This window comes from Perca flavescens, chromosome 15 (assembly GCF_004354835.1).
Source record: "Perca flavescens isolate YP-PL-M2 chromosome 15, PFLA_1.0, whole genome shotgun sequence".
Taxonomy (NCBI): Eukaryota; Metazoa; Chordata; class Actinopteri; order Perciformes; family Percidae; genus Perca; species Perca flavescens.
Genome location: NC_041345.1, coordinates 21,351,186 through 21,373,493, shown reverse-complemented (window position 1 = coordinate 21,373,493; position 22,308 = coordinate 21,351,186). Strand labels below are relative to the sequence as shown.

Sequence of the window (22,308 nt, the reverse complement as noted above, 5' to 3'; positions counted from 1 at the left end):
TAATTTGTAAAGTAACTAATAGCCTAACTAAAGCTCAGATTAGATCAGATTAATGTAGTGTAATGTAGAGTACAAAGTACAATATTTCTCTCTGAAATGTAGCAGAGTAGAAGTAGAAAGTAGCATGAAAAGAAAAGGCTCAAGTAAAGTACAAGTAGGCTACCTCGACATTTGTACTTAAGTAGTTGAGTAAATGTACTTAGTTACATTCCACCACTGAAAGTGAGAAAATATGTTTTAAAGTGCTCATATTATGCTAATTTTCGGGTTCATAATTGTATTTAGAAGTTATATCAGAATAGGTTTACATGGTTTTATTTTCAGAAAACACCATATTTTTGTCATACTGCACATTGCTGCAACTCCTCTTTTCACCCTGTGTGTTGAGCTGTCTGTTTTAGCTACAGAGTGAGGCATCACACTTCTATTCCATCTTTGCACGTTCATCTCTGAAGTAAATGCTGGACTACAATAGAGCTGTTTGGAACAGTTTGTGAACAGTGTTGTCTGTTGGAGATGGTAACTCCCTTTGGGGTGGACTTTGGGCTTTTTCACTTTGTAAACCTATAATGTGCACAAAAAAAAAAAAAAAAAAAAAAAAAAAAAAAAATATATATATATATATATATATATATATATATATATATATATAACACAATAAAGGAAAGGGGAAAAGCCAAAAAGCATAATATGAGCACTTTAATAATTTAGGTGAAAATATGTATAATAAAATGAATAAGGCGAGGGAGAGGTATGAGGTATCAAGCTTATCTAACTGCCGGCAAGAAAGCGAATCATTTCCCAAAAATATCGAATTACTACCCAGCAAACATTGGTCCGACGGCAACGTTGTGTCCATGCCCAAAAATAGTCGCGGTAGGACGGCATAAATCGGTAAAAAGATGTTACACAGAACATTTCCTAAAAATGCATTCAGATACATTTGAACATGTCAACAGTTCTGTGGGGTTGCATGTATAATTGTTATTTTTACTTTTAGCTACGTGTACTTCAACATATACCATGTTGTGAATCAGTTGTAAGTGGACGTCCACTAAGTGACGTCCTTTACACGTGCATTTATAGTCCATCATGCCCCTCTATGAAATCAATTGTGATAAAGCTGCGCTAAACCCTTGCATGGTTAATACTGCAATAATTAATTTAATTCGCCATGTTTTTAAAAGGTTGTGAAGACGTCCACTGACGTCCTTTACACGTCTATAGTCAAGGCTGTGGATAGTCGTCCACTGACGTCTTTTACACGTCTAGTCAAGCAAAACAGAAAAAGAAAAAGAAACACGATTTGTATACAAAGTACATTTACTTTATGTTGTTTAAATAAATTATAATTACACAGTGCCCAGTGTGGTTAAGTGATTGCAAAGCCACTGCATTTTAGTCATTATTTCAACCTGTTGTACCTGATGTATTCTTTGATTTTTGTTTTAATGTATGCATACATGTAAAACATAAATATATCCGGTCACCATTAATGTCGGAGTTGGATGTAATCATTGACATATATAACCATAGACAGTATATAATGGACCAATAGACCCCGTTGCTCTGGACGGAGACCAGTGAAGGCTATTAGAAGCACTTTTCCGGTGATGGCCAGCTTTACTGCGCAGCCTCCAACTGAGAGAATGTGACGTGAGCAACGTGTCTGAAAGTTGTAAGTCTTCTGGTAGCTGTGCCAAGAGAAATCTCAATCATTCCCAATCTTACAGATACGGAGAGTGTAGGTGTATGTAAGGAGATAACATGGGCACAGGCTAATTATTGATCACTAACATGCTAGTTAACATTAGTAATTAAACCTAAACATCTCATGTAAGTCGAAACTGCCTGCGAGCTTCTCCTGTACTATACGGTAATTCCTCTACTATGCGACAGTAAGTCACTTGGTTATGACACAATCGTTAGCCTATTTTTACAAAAACGTCTGCTACGGAGCCATAACGTGAGGTACAAGGTAATGGAGCCTTTTATACATTGTCGTGTTTCTTTGGAACTAAACAACGGACAAATAGAGTCTTTAAACGCTTCAGATGTAAAGTTATTCGCAGTCAAGTGACGTAAAAAAAAAATGGCGGTCAGCGGAATGCTAACAGGAGGTGATGGCCAGTTAGCAACAAAATGGCGCCATGATGGCTCGAGTTCTGAAGCGAAGCTTACCCCCTTGTATATAACATGTAATTGCCATTGACAGGAAAACTGCTGCCAAGATGTAGTAACAAAAGATCTCGCGATATTACAAAATCCCGCGATAGGATAGATTATCTCGCGAGATGTTAACGCGTTCTCCCCATAGACTCCGGAGCCAGTAACTTGAACGTTGAACAACCACGAAGAGAGGAGGAATTGAGTTGTATCGATAATATTATTAAAACTCTACTGTTGGGTAAGTACATTTTGTATTATTAGATTAACGTGCTTGAGTTTTACTTGTTTGACATGAATGAACCGAAAGAAATTATGCCCACATTGTCATCTGAAATGTACTGAGTTTGGCTAAAATTAGCTAGCTAGCTAACGTTAGTAGGCTAAAAGTTAATTTGAACTTATACAACGGTATACCATAGTATAAAGTATGTTTAATGTTACAGTCAAAGGTGTGAAAGTGTATGTTTTAACATTGCATGCAATTGCTACGCTGCACTGTACTGTTAATCGTGATTTTTTTTTTTTACCTTATTTGGTTATTTTTTCTAAGGTGAAGTAATCCTACATTTTTTTTTCATAGAATGGGTTAGGGATATATATATATATATATATATATATATATATATATTGATTTTAGCTTTTTCTAACTCAGTTTCATTCATGAAACTGGTGCAAAATCTTGTTTCATTTTTTTTTTTTTTTATTTAGTTATAGGACCATAAAAACATTTAGACAATAATTCAATGTAATTTTTTTCCTACTGTTTGTTTTGTTTATTGTAATATTCTCTTCCCTCAGATGCTGTGAAGAGGTGGAGCCCAAATTCAACTGAATCAGAAATTGATGCGGCTATGGTGGAACACTTGAAACATGCTCCAGGAAGAGTGTGGGGTTATAACAAATAACTTTCCTGGTGTAAATGATGTTGCAAAAAGTTGCTACACAAAGGGAGATATTTGTGACAGTGTTATTGAACTGAACTAAATTAACGGAATTGAGCTAAAACTGAATTTGTTTTGTAATGAACACGTTTTTCCTGTTTCCCGGGTGAATCTGTATTGTATAAACCGTAAAATAAATAAATGTGATTTTGAATTTTGTGGCTTTTTAGTTCATCCCGTTATCTTTATGATCATTTGTAATGAACTACTAAAATTAAAATAAGAACAGTTTATTTTACAGTGTCCTTGTTACATGTAGTTACTGTAATAACTATAAATTTTAACTAAACCTTAACCCTATATTCAGATGCAATTAATTATATTAAGAACTCAAATGTATAAGTAAAGTGTTGTTTGATCTACACGTGATTATAACGTGTTATAGACGTTCAGGTATGACTGGACCGATTTTGGACCTTTTTAGAACCTTTGTCAAGTTTAGATGTGTAAACGTCAAGATCGCCGTTCACGATTTAACACAATGGGTGTATGATTGTTTAATATGCAGGCTTATAGCCTACACTTATGCAGAAACACACCTTATAAACATCCAGAAGAAGACTAATTCTGGCGTCCAGGGACGTGCAGAAAAGACGTGGAATTCACGGCCAGAAAAGACGTGGAATTCACGGCCAAGTGACGTCAAAGACGTCGGTTCAACTTTCATTTTGGAACTATTTTTCAACCATGACGGGACGTCTCGGACGGACGTCTTTTCAACGGTCATTAAACGTCCAAATGTTTGCTGGGTATATATTTCAGACTTGGAAACTTGCTTAAAATGTTGCAACAAGTGGAGCTTTATTTTGAAAATTAGGACGGAAGTGACATTCGACCCGCTCCGTGGCTGGTACTTTTATCATAGGCGGTCTTCTCGTCACGCAGCGGCATCAGAGCGACATCCGCACAGCAGAGACACACGGAGCTCATAAATCATCCGTCTTTACTCGACTTCTTCCAGTCAACGGAGCAAGAAAACACCCCTCACCCAAACCAGGACTTATTATTTGTTTATGCAAAGATATTTTGAGCCTACAAATATGCTGCTGTGTTCACACTTCGGAAGAAGAAGAAGAGGCCAGCCTTAGAATAAACTCCCCACAACTTGAAGTCCACTCCGGAGAGAAGGAAAGGTAAGAAGAACAATGTTGATTAAATATTACTTCCTTGTAAAAAAATAAAAATAAAAAAAGAAGAAATAGATATATATATAAATCTTAGTAACCGCTCAGTTCTCTTCCTCTTTCTCTTTCTTTCTTTCTTTCTTTTTCTCACTTCTCTATTGCTGAACGTTGCATAAAATGTTGACTGTATTTTCATTTTTTTATTGAATGAAACCCTTACGGAAATATCTGCTGCATCTATTACAGCTAACACCGCATTAAACATGACAATCTGACTTTTAAAAGTAGTTAGAGCCTATAATGGACACCTCAAGCAGGCTGCACACCAGTTACTTACATTATACCAAAGTAAACACAGGTTAAATCTTAATTTCATTTACTTCATAATAATGTTCATTTACTGTCTGTTTTGGCTTGTTTTATTTCCTCAGTTGCATGCTTTTATGCCCCTCGATTTGGGGAAGTGTTTTTTTTAGGCTATTATTGGTGTGCAACAGGTTTAGAGGAGGTCCTAACTGATCAAACTCATTCATAATCTCATTAGTTCAGAAAAATATGTTATATTTTATAGGGCTGCTCGATATGAGATTACTTGCATACATAAACAGTAATTAAAGTGTAGCCTACTCAGTTCTGCATTTCTGCTGCTTTCAGTGTTCTCCTAAAATGCAACAAATTGTTTGTTGAATTTAAAACAATCAAAGAAAATCATTTACAACGTTCTTTAATTGAACATTGAAGTAAATATAAAAGGTACCACTAAAAAAGAATGACAGTTACATTATCAAGTGCAGTTCTCTACTGATATTGTCTTGCGACGAACACAAAAAATGTCTGAGTGTCTTTTGCAATATATCGCTGCCTTTAGCGATGTGTATATTACGGCAGTTGATATTGCGATGATGATATATTGCGCAGCCCTAGTAATTTATGCGTAAGTCAGTTGAGATCCCTGCATGTCTGTCACAGACCGGTCAGACATCAGTGTGAGAGGTCAATGTGCTGTTTGGTCTCTGTGAGCCAACCTCATGTCAAGACATCCTCTGCACTGCAAACATGGTCCACACCCTTCCGTCTGCACCCAGGGGTGTAAGAAAACTTATTACTGCAACTATTTCAGTCATTAGCTGTGAGATTAAGAGTTAGTTAACGTGTCAGACACAACTCTATCTGTAAAGTGTCTCGAGATAACTCTGTTATGATTTGATACTATAAATAAAATTGAATTGAATTGAATTGAATTGAATTGAATAGTTCAAAATGCATTTTAAGCTTTCCCAAATCCCAGACATATAGTTGTCTTTTGACCTTACTAAAAATTTGAGAAGATTGATAAGTTGATTAGTCGATTGATAGAAAAATAATCAGCAACTATGCCAAACATTCTCTACTTCCCTGTGCCAATTTGCAGCTTTTCTTCGCCATACATTATTATACAGTAAATATATTTAGGTTTTGGACTTTTGGTCAGACAAAACAAGCAATATGAAGACATCACCTCAAGCCCTGAGAAATTGTAATGAGCATTTTTTCAACATTTAATAGACTAAACGAATCGTATAATGGATATAATAATTTGACTTTTTCAAGCACTAATTTATGGTCAAAAGTTACGTCTCAATTTATGTTAAGGAAAACACCAAATTCTGGTGCCAGGTAATAATTTGAAGTATAAAATATAATGGAATATAATGCAGTAAGGGATCTGTCTACACTTGACCCCAAAGTCCAGTTCATTTGAATAGTATGACAGGGCATAACAGTAACTTTTTTCCCCAAGCAGCACATTTTGCTGCTAAGTTGAAAAATTTAGGAGTAACTCACATAAGGTAACTATCACTGTCGTAGCTAATTTGTACAATAATGCAGTTGTGTTATGAATACAAAACGTAATGAAGTGTAATGTTTTCTATTTTGAAATACATTCTATTGATCAATAAATTGTCAGTGATGTTGAATATACAGTAGTAGTGTAACGGACCGCCAATACGGTTCGGTATGCATGTGAACCGCAGATTAATTGTAAATTGAACCATCATAGTGTGAAATACAGTTTTACTGCCGCTGTTATGTGAACGGGCTCAGCAGAGAGATGGAGATCAGGTGTTTAAACCAACTGAACCAAAACACAGGAACTGGACTACTATTTTAACTGACTACGAGACGTTTTCACAGGTTATGAAACTGTCGCAATTTAATACTGATAGACAGCAGCGCTGGCCGCCGCGCAGACAGACAGCAGTCGAGCTCTGGCGGAAGGCTGACAGCAGTGGCTTCTCTGCCGGTCTCTAGGGCAGCATGGCCATTGGGAGAGTGGGACTATTGTCAGCATCATTTCCACGCTACTTATTCACTTCTATGGGAGCAGCTGTGCAATGCACAGGAGGAGCGGCCAGTTCGATGCCTCTCAAAAGCTGACGAAAACCTTTTGAACTGACCGTTGTCGATCTGAAATTAAGACAGATTCAGCAACTGCATAGCCTATTTCTCACTTAAAATGTTTTCAGAAACACATTTCGATGAAATATTTTCGTAAAATAAGAGATCGTATTCCAAACGAGCCACCATTATGGTTTCGGTTTGGAAATTAGGTAGCAGAAAGACCTACCTGACGCGTTCGTCCAATCGGGGGCAGCCATGGCGGTTGTAAGAGGGTGTAGACTTCTTTGCTCGTCAGTGGTCATTTTAGAGAAACTGGTGGCGAGCCCACTAGTGTGCAATGCTGGGAAGTGGGGCGATCCCTTCCGTGAAAACAACGCGTATATGGACATGTGATCCCATTAGCGCTAGCTTCACAGCGGAGCGTTCAGGTCCAGTCAAATCAGCGGTAGCCACATGTGTACAGTATATAGGCTGTGGATTATAGGGAGGCTGGCTGCTGAAAATCACACGTTTTGGCGCTTGGGATTTACCTTTTTGCAATGGCTAAAAACCTGTTTTGGGGGTGCCAAAACCACATGCTCTATGCAGGAAAAACTCTGCAAGTATTTTGTACTGTTAAATTATGCTATTAATATTTACAGACTTTTACTTTGGTGACATTTTCAATGCAGGACTTTAACTTAGTATTTTTTTTTATGGCAGGAAAGTTAATGTTAAAAGTAAAGGATCTCAATGTTTCTCCACTGGTGAAACATGTTTCAAAGATGGAAAAATAACAGTGTGATTGTTCCAGAAAAAGGAATCAAATGAACAGTTTTAGCTGCTTTCAACTATTCTGGTTCAGAATAACTTTTGCATCATGGCAGTCTGCTCACAGACCGCGCAGTTCACGATGCAGGTGCAAAATGAGATAAAAACTTCGGTAGTTAAAATAGTGAAACTTGCCCACTTGCATTTGGCAATGCAAAATGCAACACTGCAGCCCATACTGCAAGTGAAAGTATGAATTGCATTTAAAAAAAAATGTCATTAAGAAATGATATGAACCTTTGTGTCATTAAACATACCTTCAATGCCTTTTATATACACTCAAAAAGACACTAATCAACTTTCTCACATCTACAGAACACATTAATCGGCAATTAATTGTTTATTTAATTGTTATGATTAAACAAAGATGCCGACAAATTCACAGTTTCAGCTTCTCAAATGTGAATATTTGCTGGTTTTCTTTGTCATCTATAACTGAATATCTTCACATAAATGACAAAATGTGACCTTTGAAGACAAACAAAGTTGGTCATCGAAACAAGACATTTCAGAAATGTTTTTGACCAACAAAAGTATTATTAATAGAGAAAATAATTGGCACATTAATCCATATTTAAAATAATAATAATGAGCCTTGTCTACTGTATGTCAGTAACTAGCATGTCATATTGGTCTGTAAAGTAAATGAACAATATTTTGAATATAAGCCAAGCACAATAAGTCTTTTAAGGAAAGTCAAACACAGGAAAATCACTTGTCACATGCTTTTGTGGTTACATGGTAGAACCTTACTGTCAATGAATTCACAATGGCGTCCTGTCCAGCTTGCTTTACTTCTCTAGGAGTTCTTGCTGTTATCATGTGGGAGGTAATTGTAACATCAATCATTATATGTTGACTGAAGCAGGAAAGGCATGAGTTACAAATTAAAGAAGAGATTTGTTTTCATGAAGTCATGCAGGAACAGCTTGCTGTGTTAAAATTGGTGCCTACTTGAGTTCCCCTTTATTTATTTCTGCATTTTAACACATAGTCAGCAGTTGAGAACTAGGCTTAAAACCACCTTAAACTTTTCATATCAAGATTAACGTGCAATGTGTGTTGAGGAATGAGGGAAATCACAACAATATGTGATGCTTTATTAGACCATGAAATAACCAAGAAATGACTTGATGTCTCTATTTCCAATGTTTGAACAACAGGTACAGTTTCGAAGTTTGGTCAGTAGGGGTTTATGATCACACACCACTTAGAGTGGTAGAAGCTGCGTTTTAACCATTTACAAACCATTACTTTTAGCTACTAAGTTCAACCATTTAGGCTTATCTATTACTTCATAAGTAGGATATTTAAAAAAAAAAAAGTATAAACTAATACAAAAGTAATCTCTCTCAATCATCACTTATGACCCAGAAATGCGTGGTGGCGTCTCTATCTGCAGAGACCCTGCCCCCTGAATGTATTTTCTCTTTTCTTCCTATTTTAGTTAGTTTGGGACATTTTGGGGCGTCATCAAAGAGTCTTGTGGCCCCATGTGGGCAGTGTTGGGCAAGTTACTTCCAAAATGTAATACATTATAGATTACTAGTTACTGTCATTTGAGAGTAATTAGTAATATTACAATATTACTGTCTCTGAACTGTAATGCTTTACACTACTTTTGCATTACTTTTGAGTTACTTTCACCAAAATAACAGCAAAAATTTTACGTGGCAGGTAGCTTGTGAATTTCACTACCGGATCCACTTTAATACATCATAGATTATTTTTTATAATATTTTGTATAATTAATATGAATATGCAAAGTAACTAAAACTATATAAATAGAGACAAAACATTAATTCCCGACATGTTTATATTAGGGCTGTCAAACGGGGAAAAAAAATTAATCGAGATTAATCGCTGAATTTCTATAGTTAATCGCGATTAATCGCGTATTTTATCACATGATTAAAATTCTATTATTTTGCATTTCAGAACTGTTTTTAAGTACATATTAACAATGGAAAACAATTATTACCAGTGTATCTTGATTGGGAATCAAATGAATGCAAAGAAAGTGACTTTATGAACTTGATTTTAAGATTTGTATTTGTTTTTTTATTTATTTTTATTTGCTGTAAACAAAAGAAAAATGTGTGAATCTAGTCACACATTTTAATCTAGAGTCAATATTAGGGTTGGGTATTGTTTGGTTTGGATACCGGTGCTACAGCGGTACTTTTATAACGGTACCGGTGCCTTAACGGTGCCTGAACCAATACTTTTTAAGAAAGTAAAAAAAAAGAAGGGTAGGCCTACTAAACAACAGTTGGCGACATTAAAGAACGGCTTTTTATTGCTAAGGCCATATGGTCCAAATTAAATGATTTCATAATAATGTAATAACTCTAACAATAACTTATTTCACTAGTAAACTGTTGAACGACAAAAACAACCACCAGATGGGAAAAGGGCATTTAACAATAACTTTAAATACATCACGAGGCTGTAGGTTAACAGTTTCATTGAACGCACCGTCTGTGTTTTTCCGACAACGGCAGCTGCAGATTGTAACATCCCGGTGTCGGAATCCTCTACAGTAAAATACATACAAACTTTACACTGTTTAGTGTTAGCTGTCAGCATTGTAACCATGTTTAATCCTGCTACTAGCTAGCGGTAAGCTAACGTTAGCTGCTGTCGAGTGTAGTGTTAACTAGCGTCACGTGCAGCGATGTTTCTGTTGCCTGTTACGTCTGTTTCAGAGCATCAGAGAGAAGCGCAGGCATATCAGTGGCACCGGAATGAGGCACCAAAATCCACATTGCTATTCCTGCAGCAGCAGGATGTGTTATGAGGAAGTATGGCAAAGTGCGGCAAAGGGTCAAAATAGTAGCCTGTTAGGCACGACACGAAGCCGAGTGAAGTGAAAATAAATGACGACATGCGATTAAAAAAAATTAACGCGTTTAGCTTGCCCCTTAATCGCGTTAATGCTGACAGCTCTAGTTTATATCTGTCCGCGCTGACGTACCATCTCTGGTTCTGGCGCTGACCACGGGAACAGTGACGGGACAGCTCGCTTCAACGCAGCGTAATAACTCCTGAAAATAATATCCATCTCGCAAATGTATCTGTCTCTGCAGTCATCTCAACCATTGAATACAGCAACAGGAAATAATACTCTTGGCTTTTTTTTTCCTGTGAAGAAATGTTTCGCAGTGTTGGTGAAAACACCACTAAATGTTGGGTTAAAATGAGTTGTAACTCATGTTACTGAGATTGTAACAGGTAAAATATTACCGGAATTTAATTAGTAATGCGTTATATTACTACAGCAAAAAGGAATACATTACTGTAATTACTTAGTTACTTTTGTAACGGGTTACTCCCAACCTTGCACGTGGGTGTGTAACCCCCAGCCAATAACAGTGTGCAGGTTGTGCAGCCTATTATCATTTCCAACCGCTGCTTTGCCCCTCAGCATCTCAGGCACAGAAACACAGATGGTGAATATCTGCGTTGACTCATAATCTGGCAATTTATTTTTATTTCTCAGATTCACTGTGTTGTTCTGCGCTCTCTTGATTCACTCTCTAGCTCACTCGACTACCTCTGCATTCTTTCTCTGCCGGCGGAGGAGGAAGGACAGACACAGCGATACTCACTACATATTATGACTTTAAAAAAACTATTTTAACTGTTTATCCATTTCTTTTAGCTAACTGTGTATCCATTACTTTTAGGTAAGTGTTTCAACTGTCTATCCATTACTTTAAGCTAACTGAACTGTTTATCCTTACGTATCCTTATCCTATCCTTACTTTTAGCTAAAGCAATTGCAAAAGTACCGCCTGCTTTGGAATAACTGGTTTAATTCACTGTGATTAAAGGTTTTAACACCTCAGTAAATTTGAGGGATGTTTAAGAGGTCTGCCTTCCCTCAAAAAGATTAAAGGGCATTCAGAAATTTAAGTTTATTTTAAGCGTAGATTATAAGAGGATAAATCTTTTTTTATTAAGGGATTTTGTTTGCCCCATAGGTAAATACAGTGGGCATTTTACAGCACTACATCCACTCCTAAGGTACTTGAGTTCAAAGAAGAAAGAAGAAAGTACTTGTACTGTAGCTTGCAAAACACTGCTGCATGAGTGAAGCGAAGGTAGATCCAGTTTAATTCACGATACCTCACCACATCCGTCACTCAATAACCACAAACAGAGTTAACATTGTATTCAAGTCTGTGGGAAAATAACCAAAAGTAACACCCAAGATACAAAATAATGCTGTCATGGGATTCAAATCTTGGCTGTAGTTTTAATTTGACTTTTGATCTGTGTTTCAAAAGTTTAATTCTGTAAATTGAAGAATTACATTTTCACTAATGATGTGTTTAACTCTACATTCCAGTCCTGTTTGTGTATCTGTAGGTAAGCAGTTAGCAAATGAGGTAGTGGCTTTTGTGACTCTTCTAATTTAAAATAGATAACAAAGGATTTTTTCCAGTTCCTTTTCTCTACACGTCATGTCCATGTCCGTTATTTATATCGAGAGCTGGAAACCGGATTGCTGTGTCACATACAGAATGACCACAAACTGTTTAATTATCAGGAACTGATGTATAAAATGGAGTGGAATAACCATGGATGTAAAGAACTGGATAGAGTGTTCAAAGTGGAGTCTCATTCATTCCTTTGAGAGTTGCTCAGTGGCGCATGAAGCCAAAACATTTCAACTTCAGGGTGTAAAATTACCCGGATGATTGGCACTGCTTCGGCACTATGGGCCCATAGAGCAGGCGCACTAGTGACCTTCGCCAGCTGAGCCAGCTTTAATCGTGCGCCTCTTTTGAACTTTCCAAATGTTACCTGATGTATCAAATTACTGATAGCTGATAGAAAAAACGAGTCATTTGTTAGGCGGGTTGTGATGTTAAAAAAAAATGTATCCACTGCTTTACAGAAGTGTCTTCCGCCACGTAACTCTATGGTGAAAAGTCTTTTTGGGCCCCAAGGCATCATGTGACGGACACAGAAGTTGTACTTGATCGCTATGTCAAATTGGCTTCAAAGCCTGACACACTTCCTGGTGGCCTGCAAATAACGGACACTGCTGCTGTTTGTGTTTAATGTTTATATTCAGTCAACATCCTGTTCCCATCATATTCCTTAAAAAATTTTCTTTAAAGAGAAACAAACAGGTTATTGACCCCAAACATAAATAATGTCACTATGTAGAATTAAATACTGTTAACATCTTTGTTTGTGAATGACTTTTGGGTAGGATTTCATTATTTAAATGAAGTGGTCGGCGAGTTGAAGCAGCCGTGCTGTGTGTGTTTGACCAATAAGTGACAGTCAAACATCCCCCCTCCACCCCATCCCGACAGAGGGTTATTATTGGGGGAGAAATAAATCCCCCAGAACTTAATAAAGACCCTGGTCCCTGCAGTCAAAACACAACAAGTTCCTCAGAAGGTTTCTAGTTGTGGGGGAAAGTTCCTGTGTTTGAAAAGCACAGAATGGTTAATATATCACCATTTTACTGTTTATTTCTACGGTCTAAAGGATTAAAAGAATAGTTTGACATTTTGGGAAATACACTTTGCTTTCTTGCAGAGAGGTAGATTTGCAGTCTGGCTCATATCCCACATAAACTGCAATGTGCCATTTTTGCACTTTGGTTTTTGTACAGATTAAACAAATAATATTAGTGAATTAGTGACTTTTAGAGGTGCTGCTGGTTACTGTTTCCCTCTGTCTGTTTCCAGTCTTTGTGCTAAGATTACCAGCTGTCTGTAGCTTCATATTTACCGTACAGACATGAGAGTGACTTATATTCTTATCTAACTGTCATCAAGAAAGTGTATTTCCCCCAAAATGTCAAAGGACTTAACTTTAGTAGTTTGTCTGTGGTATGTAAAACATTTAGGACTGTATGAAAGATGCTGTATAAATAAAGTTTTTGATTTGACTAATTGCTCAAGCAAGAGAGGCTGGGAGATACAGTTCTATTTTGTTAAGACACGACTATGACCGCAAAATGTTCCTTAAATTGGCCATTTCATTGATTGTTCTGAGAGTCAAAAATGTAGAAATATAATCATTTCGGTTTTTATAATCATCTGGTGACTTCCGAAAACTAATCTTGTGACTCTCTTCAAACCACAGCTGTTAAGTATCACTCAGGGCTAATCAGAATGCTGCCATATCGGAGATAGAGAAGTCTCTCTGCTCTCTAACACGCACTCTGAAGCTACTTGTTTAGAATGGAAATCAGAGAGTTTTTAACACTTAAATTCATTACCTCCTTACCTCCGCCACTACAGCAACATTACATTGATAATAACAATGACAGTACTCCCCAACTGCACCCTACGAAGACAACAGCAACAACTAAAACGTAGACCACTGTGGTTCTCAAACTTTTTGAGTTGTAACCCCCCAGAACAATGAGGTTGTCTCCCTCATTGTCCCCCCCCCCAACCCCCTTGACAACGAGCTGCAAACCGGTGTAAACAGCTGTTTCTACACGACTCCCCCTGCTGATTTTGAGTGAATTGTGTGTGTGAATGCTCTGATTAATGAATGTAAACAAATAATGGTTCGCTTTAATGAGTTTAGCAGCTAGCACCGAGCCTTGTCCAATGTGCTCCAGGCTCTGTGGATTTTTTATGCGTTTGGGACTTTTTCTCTCCCCCTGACCCGCCTTCAGACTCCTTTCTGTGTTCCAGGAACTTCTGATTTACACATGAAGCTGTGAATATAACACATGAAATTTACCAAACTCTCACAGTAATGTAAAAACCATTCCCCAGTCTAGAATATGTTATTTCATTTTTTTTTTCTCCCAACCATCTGGCGACCCCCAGAAATGACCTCGCCCCCAGGTTGAGAACCACTGACATAGACAATAGTACAGTACATTTTTCACTAGGCACAAATAAACATTAGAAAGCTGAACCGAGGAGAGGTAACATGAAAAGGTGGCAACTCACCCCCCTCATTTTAGCATAACCTCCCCTCTCGAACACATTGCACGTTACTAATAATAAAAACAACAACAGCAATATACAAAAGAAACTAAACAAAATATAATGTAACTAAATAGATAAATAAAGAGTTTCTGCTCCCCCAACACCCCAAACACTCAAAAACTGCTCTGTCTCTTTGATCATTCGTTTCGACCTCCACATCCATTCCTAGGTCTATTAATGTTCTTCCATTATAACAAATGAGACGTTTTGCCTGTAGGATATTCCTTTTGTTTCAGATGTACTGTATATTGTACTGCAACATGAATCATAACTTCAAAAAAAGGTGTCTTAGAGAAACTGCAGATTTTAATATTGACGTTTAAAATTCTTCCTCTCTAGAAACACTTGTCGTGGACTCCCTGATCGACTCTTTGCTCCTTTTCTACGTTTGCTGAACCTTTGGGACACTTCAGCCAGTCCCGATGGAAGCCAGAGGAAAGTATGATTTTACTGCTACAGCAGACGACGAGCTCAGCTTCAGAAAGGGTGATATACTTAAGGTCAGTGGATGATGGTTTCTTTTCTTGATATGGCTTCAAAATGTTTTATTACCCTTGTGCAATACTATCTTGTTTCTTTACTTTTTCTGATCAGATTTTAAGCACACAAGACGAGTGGTGTAAAGCCGAGATGAACGGAGAGGAAGGATTCATACCACAAAACTACGTTGAGATTCACACTCCAAGGTTTGAGACACTACAGTAAAACCCCTGTACAAGCACTGGACGGATGCTAGTTCATATACATCGTTTGAGAGAACAAATCTACCTGTGCAAACCATTTGAAAGTCCACATATCACAGCGAACAGTTGCTAATTTAGCGACAGGAATGCAGATTAAACACACATACATTTACAGTACCAAAAGTTTGGACACGCTTACTCATTCACTTGAATGGGAAAGCTTGTCCAAACTTTTGACTGGCACTGTATGTATGTGTCTGTGTAAATTTTCGATTCAGTATCAGTTAGACTAATTAGCACTATTTTTTGATAATAAACTCAGGAACAGGAACAAGACTGTATTCACATATGTTCTAGGTTTGTCATTTTTGGGCTTGTGGACAAAAATAGCTGTGAACTTCCTTGTGAACCAGAACTTCCTTGTTCTGGAGGAATTACAGCAGACGTGACACTGGCTGTAGGTGTGCGTGCATGTGTGTGTGCATGTGTGTGTGTGTGTGCATGTGTGTTTTACATCAGATAAGCAGCAGCATTATATCCTGTGTGTGTGTTTGTGTGTGTGTGATCAGGTGGTTTCAGGAGAACGCCAGTCGCAGCGCTGCAGAGGAAGTCCTCCGTTACAAAGGTGTGGGAGACTTTGTGATCCGAGGATGCCAGAGCTCCCCGGGAGACTTCTCCATCTCTGTCAAGTGAGTGAAGATCTGTGTCTTTAAAAAAAACTCAGAAACTTCAACAAAAACTTGCAAGCATATTTTTTCACTGTAAATCAATTGCACCCAAAATCCATCAACATACATTAATTGTCCCTGGTCTTTACACTCATCATCAGTTCAGTTCCAGATAAAAGATTTGGATTTGTTTATAACGCTAGCTTCGTCTCCAAACAAACGTCCTTGTCTTTAGCCCGGCTCCTTATCAGCCAGAAAGATAAATTAGTTCATGTTAATCTATAACTAGTTGGTATGCTACCTGTTAGCCACGTGGTGGCATTGTGCTAATCACATGTGTTCACAGCAAGACAGTAACATGTTGAATCAGGTGCTGCCTATATAAAAAAGCTTACGTCTAAACACAAAATCAATTAGATTTATTAGCGATTAGATGATCTGCTCGCAGTCAGAAACAATAATGTGTTCACTGAACGGATTTCAGAGAGATTTAGTTCTTTCAGTGACATCAGCAAAACATTCAAACGATCATCAACGTCATTTAGAGCAGTGGTTCCCAACCTTTTTTCCTTGGCCCCCCCTACTCATGTCTAAGAAAAGCTGAGCCCCCCCCCACCCAAAACCGAAGTTGAGGTAACTCTCGAGATAGAGCCTCTCTTTCTTTTTTGATACAGAGGAGTTATCAGCACTGTTTCTCCGGCATGTTTCATTCATAAAATAGTGATGCCGTGGGGCAGGAAAATTGAGGATACAACAAAATATATAGTTTTCATACAGACTTTTGTATACATTATATATTCTAGTGTATTATAATTTGTTTAACATGTGCAAAACATTTTTTTTTACCTCAACCTCAAACCAGATAAAGACTCGCGCCCCCCCTGTGATCTTTGCCGCCCCCCCTGGGGGTGCCCGGACCCCAGGTTGGGAACCACTGATTTAGAGTATAATTACTAATCTGGTTGTTGATATGTGGGCTTTAAGATATATAAATGTGATGGAAATCTCTTCAGATCAGTTACACTTTTTGGAGCCTGATTTAACCGTCACAAACAGAAAACCAATGTTTCCCCCTCGACGCCCATCATTATATATAAAAAAGATGTAAACTCTGACTCATCATCTCGCCCTCTGTGCTTCTCTGATGTGCTGCAAACTCTGCAAGACTTCACATATTTATAACCAGGAGACAGCTGCAGGAGCAGGGCTAGAGTAAACAAGACGGAGGCCGAGTTCCAGTTAATTTACCTCATAGTGTTTACAGTCAGTCATACCACCAGTGAAAACTTGGGGTTGGAAAAAACAAACGATTGACCTATGTATCATGATTTTTTACGTGTATTATTCAACTTTTGTTTTTGTTAAAGAAGGAAAAGAAAATCGCAATACTCAATACGGTCGAATTGCAGTACTTCGAGAATCGCAATAAATGAAACTCGCAATACAAATCCATTCGGCTCCTATGTATCCTGAAAGAATAAAATCGGGACAAAAGCACATCGTCCCAGCCCTATGTGAAAACCTTCTGCACACTTTGCAGCTTACTTTAACTCTATTTTCTACTCTTAGTCGTTGTTGCTTACACTGTGCGCGGAGGATATCCACTATGGCCACCAGGGACCAGGGTCTTATTCCTTTCTAGTAATCTTTGATGTCATAGTTTTGTACAATGACCAGCAGAGGACAATCCACAGCCGAACAAACAGCTGATGTGCTGGAATGATGGAGCCTGAGGAGCCGTCAGACGCTAATGTAACACTCTAACAACACACGCTTTTTCTTCCCTCAGACATGAGAGTGACGTTCAGCACTTCAAAGTGATGAAAGACAACAAAGGCCAGTACTTCCTGTGGTCAGAGAAGTTCACCTCCTTGAACAAGCTGGTGGAGTTCTACAAGTGCACGTCCATCTCTAAAACCAGGGAGATCTACCTCAACGATGGCAGCTCGGACATTAAGAGCCCCCCCGCGACCCAGTCGGTAGGAGACATTTCTCTTCACGCCTTAAATGGTTCACTTAACTTGCCTAAACTAGACTTCTTAATGTCGCAAACGGCCACACCACAGTGACCTACTTCGGTGGGTTTCTTGTTAAAGTTGCGGTTTGGAAATCGAGTTCTACTATTACAGCCCTTTTATTTTCAATAAACATGCTGACAAATGGTATGATATAAGATGACATGTTTAAGGCTGCATTTAATTAACCTACCAGGTACTCTCTCGATTAATCGATCAATTGTTTGTTCTATTACTTGTTATTAAAAGAATAGCAAACTGTACAATTTCCCAGGGTCCAAAATGATGTCTACAAATATCTTGTTTTTGCAAAACAAAACAAAAAACAGTTTATTATCTTAGAAGACAAAAGAAACCAGAAAACATTCATAATTAAGAAGCTGAAACAGTGGTTTTTTTTTCTTACATTTGTGCTTAAAATGATATAACTCAAATGATAAATTGATTATCAAGGTGTTAAAAAAGACGTTTGTGTGTTCAGCTCTCAGTACGTTTGGAGCTTCTACCTAAATCTCTGTTGTCTGAAGTTTAGTTTCTATATCTGCTTTATGTTATGTTTTTAATGTGAGCTAATTATTCACTTCACGCGTGTAAAAGAAGATGGTGTAACAAGGAAATGTTGTTAAAATAATGTTACTTTATGAATAACCTAAATAAATGATTGTCTTTGATTAATTGTTTGTCAATCAATTCACAAATTAATCAATGAACTTGAAACTTCTCACTTCAGCTCTAAATATTCAACATGTTTTCATCATCGACGTCTTGCTGTTTATAACACTAATTTGCACTTTTGTTAAATTTGTACACCAGTTTTCTCAGTTTCAGTGTATTTTGAGGAAGTTATAGAAATACTGTTATACAAATAGAAATGACAACTGTCAACATGTAGTTCCTAATGTCACAGAGGACTGTCATCTACTTTGTGTGTTTTTCTTTCCTTTAGGTGAAGAGGGGAAGTTTGCCTGAGCAACGTAACACAGCTGCAGCCATCGTTGCTTCACCGCGCAGAGCTTCAGACCAGCCTCACAACCAGCTGGTACTCTCTCTCTACCTCTGCTTCTCAACCTTTATTAGTCTGATGTTTCCTACTCATTGATACCTGTCATGTCCCCAATGTGTTCATTGGAAAAGATTTTAGAACTGGATGAAATTTTAACACTATCAAATTATATAAAAGCAGATATTGTCACAATATTTATATATTTATACTATGTTGATTTTATGGTCCATTGGGTTAAGTTTGCATTCGTAATCCACTTGGAAGCTTTAACCCTTTATCTATTATTTTAGCTTGTTGATTTATCTATTACTTTTATTTTATTTCAATTGTTTTGACTGCTCTGCATCCTTGCAAACTAGTTTTTCACGCACTCTCAATTGCAACACATAATGTTCAGATGTCACAACTGGCTTAATATGTGGATACAGTACATATTACATATTTTTAAACCTGAAAGTAAATGTAAAATTGGGCGGTGGTTAGCCCTGTCGCCTCACAGGCCCATCTGCGTGGAGTTTGAATGTTTTCTAGGTTTCCCAGCTTCCTTCCACAGTCCAAAAGTTGCAGGTCAGGTTAATTGTTGACTCTAAATTGCCCATAGTTGTGAATGTAAGCGTGAAAAGTTGTCTAGTGTCTACAGTATTCAGTGTCCAAAGTCAGCCCTGTATACCCTGTATAGGATAAGCAGTCGCAGATAATACATGGGTCAATCATTTCCATATTTTTCAAATAAATTGAAATAATCCACAATCTTAACCCCAAGCAACTGTAGAAGTAACTCCTGGTGCCCAGTAGGCTAAGTGGCACTGGAGAATCACAGTTATCCACCATATTATGGCTCATATGATAATTGTCTGTTTAGTTTGCAGCTAAAGCAGAAACATAAAGTGTTTTTCTTTCTTTTCCAGGCTAAGAGATCGGGTCTGGAGGAGCGAGCTCACACCATCGGTCACACAGGAAGAAACAGCCCCGTCGCAACTGCCTATCCCCCCCGTCGCACATCTGAAACCATGCCTCTCCCCCAGGTCAGCTGTCCTCTCTCCTTAATCTGCTAAAAGTCAAACAATTGTGAAGAATACAATCAGTGTTTCATCTTGTCAAATTCCAATGTATTCCCTAAAATTTGCAGTTTGTGCACTCAAAATATGAATTTTGTTACCTATACATTTTGTGATTCCATGTGAGCATTCATGTTTCTTGACTTTTGCAGTACTTGCTTTGCATCGTTTTTTATTTTCTCTTACTATGTTTATTGTTATGCACCAAAATATGAAATTCCAATTCAGGGCAAATTCCTTGTATGTGAAAACCTACTTGGCAATAAACCTGATTCTAATAAGAACAACAGAATGTTTTTTTTTTATCATCATCATAAATAATGGTAAACACTTTAACAAGGCTGTTTTAAAAACATTGAACTCATCTTAAACACTCCAGATTTTGTATTTATTGAGCCATCTGTGAGGTATTGATCATTTTCCTTCTTCTGTCCCACAGAGGGCGCCCACGCTGCAGGTGAAGGCGCTGTACGACTTCACCGCAGAAGAAGAAGACGAACTCGGTTTCAGCACGGGTGACATCATCGAGGTGTTGGATCGCTCTGACCCGTCCTGGTGGAAAGGGAAGCTGCGAGGGAAAAGCGGGCTGTTTCCTGCCAACTACACAATACAGCTGTGAAAAAAAAAACACCCCCGGGCGATGCACTTACTACTGCACACATTCACAGACTCGATGAGCAGTTGCATCAAAATGTGCTTTTGAACAGAAACATTGACTCATCCGATCTTTGCACCGCACGTTCATCAAGCCGTCGTTGCCCAAAGGACTGTGAGTCTGTCAGTGTTTTCACATAATATTCACATATATACTGCACAAAGGAGCAGGAACTTACTATAACCTGCTTCATGTTTACCTGCTGCAGGTGGCACCCAGGAATGTTTTATAATTTGCATCATGACATGTCTGACAGCAGGTACTTATTTGCAAAGTGCTCATTGGCTGGTCTGCTGATCAGAGGTGTCAATTCCAGTTCCAGAAAGTAAAAGTCCTGCCATGTGTTTATTCCACCAATGAACTCAGCCAGCTGATTTTACTAATTAGCAGCTGATTTCACTAATTAGTAGTGAAATCAGCTGGCTGAGTTCATTGGTGGAATAAACACATGGCAGGACTTTTACTTTCTGGACCTGGAATTGACACCTCTGCTGCTGATGAATCTAACGGTTTCTGCTTGTGTTGTAAGTGTAGTCATGTTATATACCACAAAAAGGTTTGTAGGAAATTTCCTCAAGAAGTCTGAATGCTAAACATAGACGTGTAACTCCCTCACAATAAAATTTGTTTTTTTTAATCACTGATTTGATGTTTAAACTTAATACTCTGAATAATGACGGCCTTCTGGGGACATTTATACAAAGAAAGGCCAATGATGTAATTTATATAAGGACTTCCTAAAATCTACAGTAGATGCATGCTGTTTTTATTACTTCTATGGAACCCTGAAATTGATTTATTAAGGGATTATCCAGTTGCATAAGGATAACCAGAGCCAGCCAAAAATAAACCCAGAAGTATAGAAAGTTAGCCTTCAAAATACAAGTTAAACTAGACCCTTGTCCCAACTAACAGCCTGGGGATTCATTTATTAACCATGCGTTTACACAGATGTCTGCGTATGTAATGCGTAAGAACATTGCCACGCAAAGTGTAGAATTTACCAACTTGTACTTACACTTAGGAATGTGTGTAAATATAACCACAGCTCTGGCCATGCTTAAGGACAGAATCTAGTACAAATATATAAATCTACAAATAAAAAGCATTTATGTGTCACAGTATGCATTATGTAATCAACATCCACATATGTCATGTGTTTCCTTAAATTAGAAAACACTCAATTAGTCATTTGTCTAGTTGCCTAATTGGTGTCAGACCCGATAAAATACAGCTGTGACAAATGTTTGAAATATAGTGCAATGGCTTATCTTGCGTTATGGGAAGACTTGGCAAACAGTGCACTCAAAGATCGCGCTGATCTACTTGGCAAGTGCACAGAGTGGCTTCTAAGTAGGTACCGCTTCCCCAAAAAAGTACTGCTGGATTTGGGTAGTGATATTCGTGACCTTCTCCCATGCAGCAGTTTTTCTTTTGTTTGTAATACCTCCTGCACTGAGTGAACCAAACAATATGTGTTGGTTGGATTCAACCTCGTCTAGCAGTACCTCCATTTCTGTGTTTGAGAAGTTCTTCTTCTTTGCTCTCTTTGCCATTATGGCGGTGAGGGAAAAAACACATTCACGTGGTTGATAAAGGGATGTGTTGTTACCATTTATGGTTAATTGGAGGCGTTTCTGAATGCTTTTGAATGCCTAATCGTGAACGAGCATTGTTAAGAACAGTTGGGATTTATCAAGATTGATTACTTACTGATGTGCGTACGATTGGCTTGCACGCTTTTGATAAATGCAGATTTTTTTGTACTTAAGCACATTGCCTAATACATTTCATTCATAAGACAGAATTTAGAACATTTT

General features: G+C 37.9%; 1 protein-coding gene across 1 annotated transcript; it reads left to right on the top strand.

Moving 5' to 3' along the window:
- Window positions 1–3,986: 3,986 nt before the first annotated feature.
- grap2a (GRB2 related adaptor protein 2a) lies at window positions 3,987–20,819 on the top strand. The gene is made up of 8 exons (XM_028599854.1): window positions 3,987–4,243; window positions 14,746–14,906; window positions 15,001–15,092; window positions 15,659–15,778; window positions 17,547–17,736; window positions 18,719–18,811; window positions 19,684–19,800; window positions 20,273–20,819. The coding sequence occupies exons 2-8, from the start codon at window positions 14,829–14,831 to the stop codon at window positions 20,450–20,452; spliced, it is 870 nt and encodes a 289-aa protein (XP_028455655.1). The 5' UTR covers window positions 3,987–4,243; window positions 14,746–14,828; the 3' UTR covers window positions 20,453–20,819.
- The last annotated feature ends 1,489 nt before the right edge of the window (window positions 20,820–22,308 follow it).

Excerpts from the sequence above, each read along its gene's own strand:
- grap2a (XM_028599854.1), top strand. The coding sequence starts at position 14,829 with ATGGAAGCCAGAGGAAAGTATGATTTTACTGCTACAGCAGACGACGAG. Across the intron at positions 14,907-15,000 it reads GAAAGGGTGATATACTTAAG|ATTTTAAGCACACAAGACGA; the intron begins GTCAGTGGATGA and ends TTTTCTGATCAG. Across the intron at positions 18,812-19,683 it reads ACCAGCCTCACAACCAGCTG|GCTAAGAGATCGGGTCTGGA; the intron begins GTACTCTCTCTC and ends TTTCTTTTCCAG.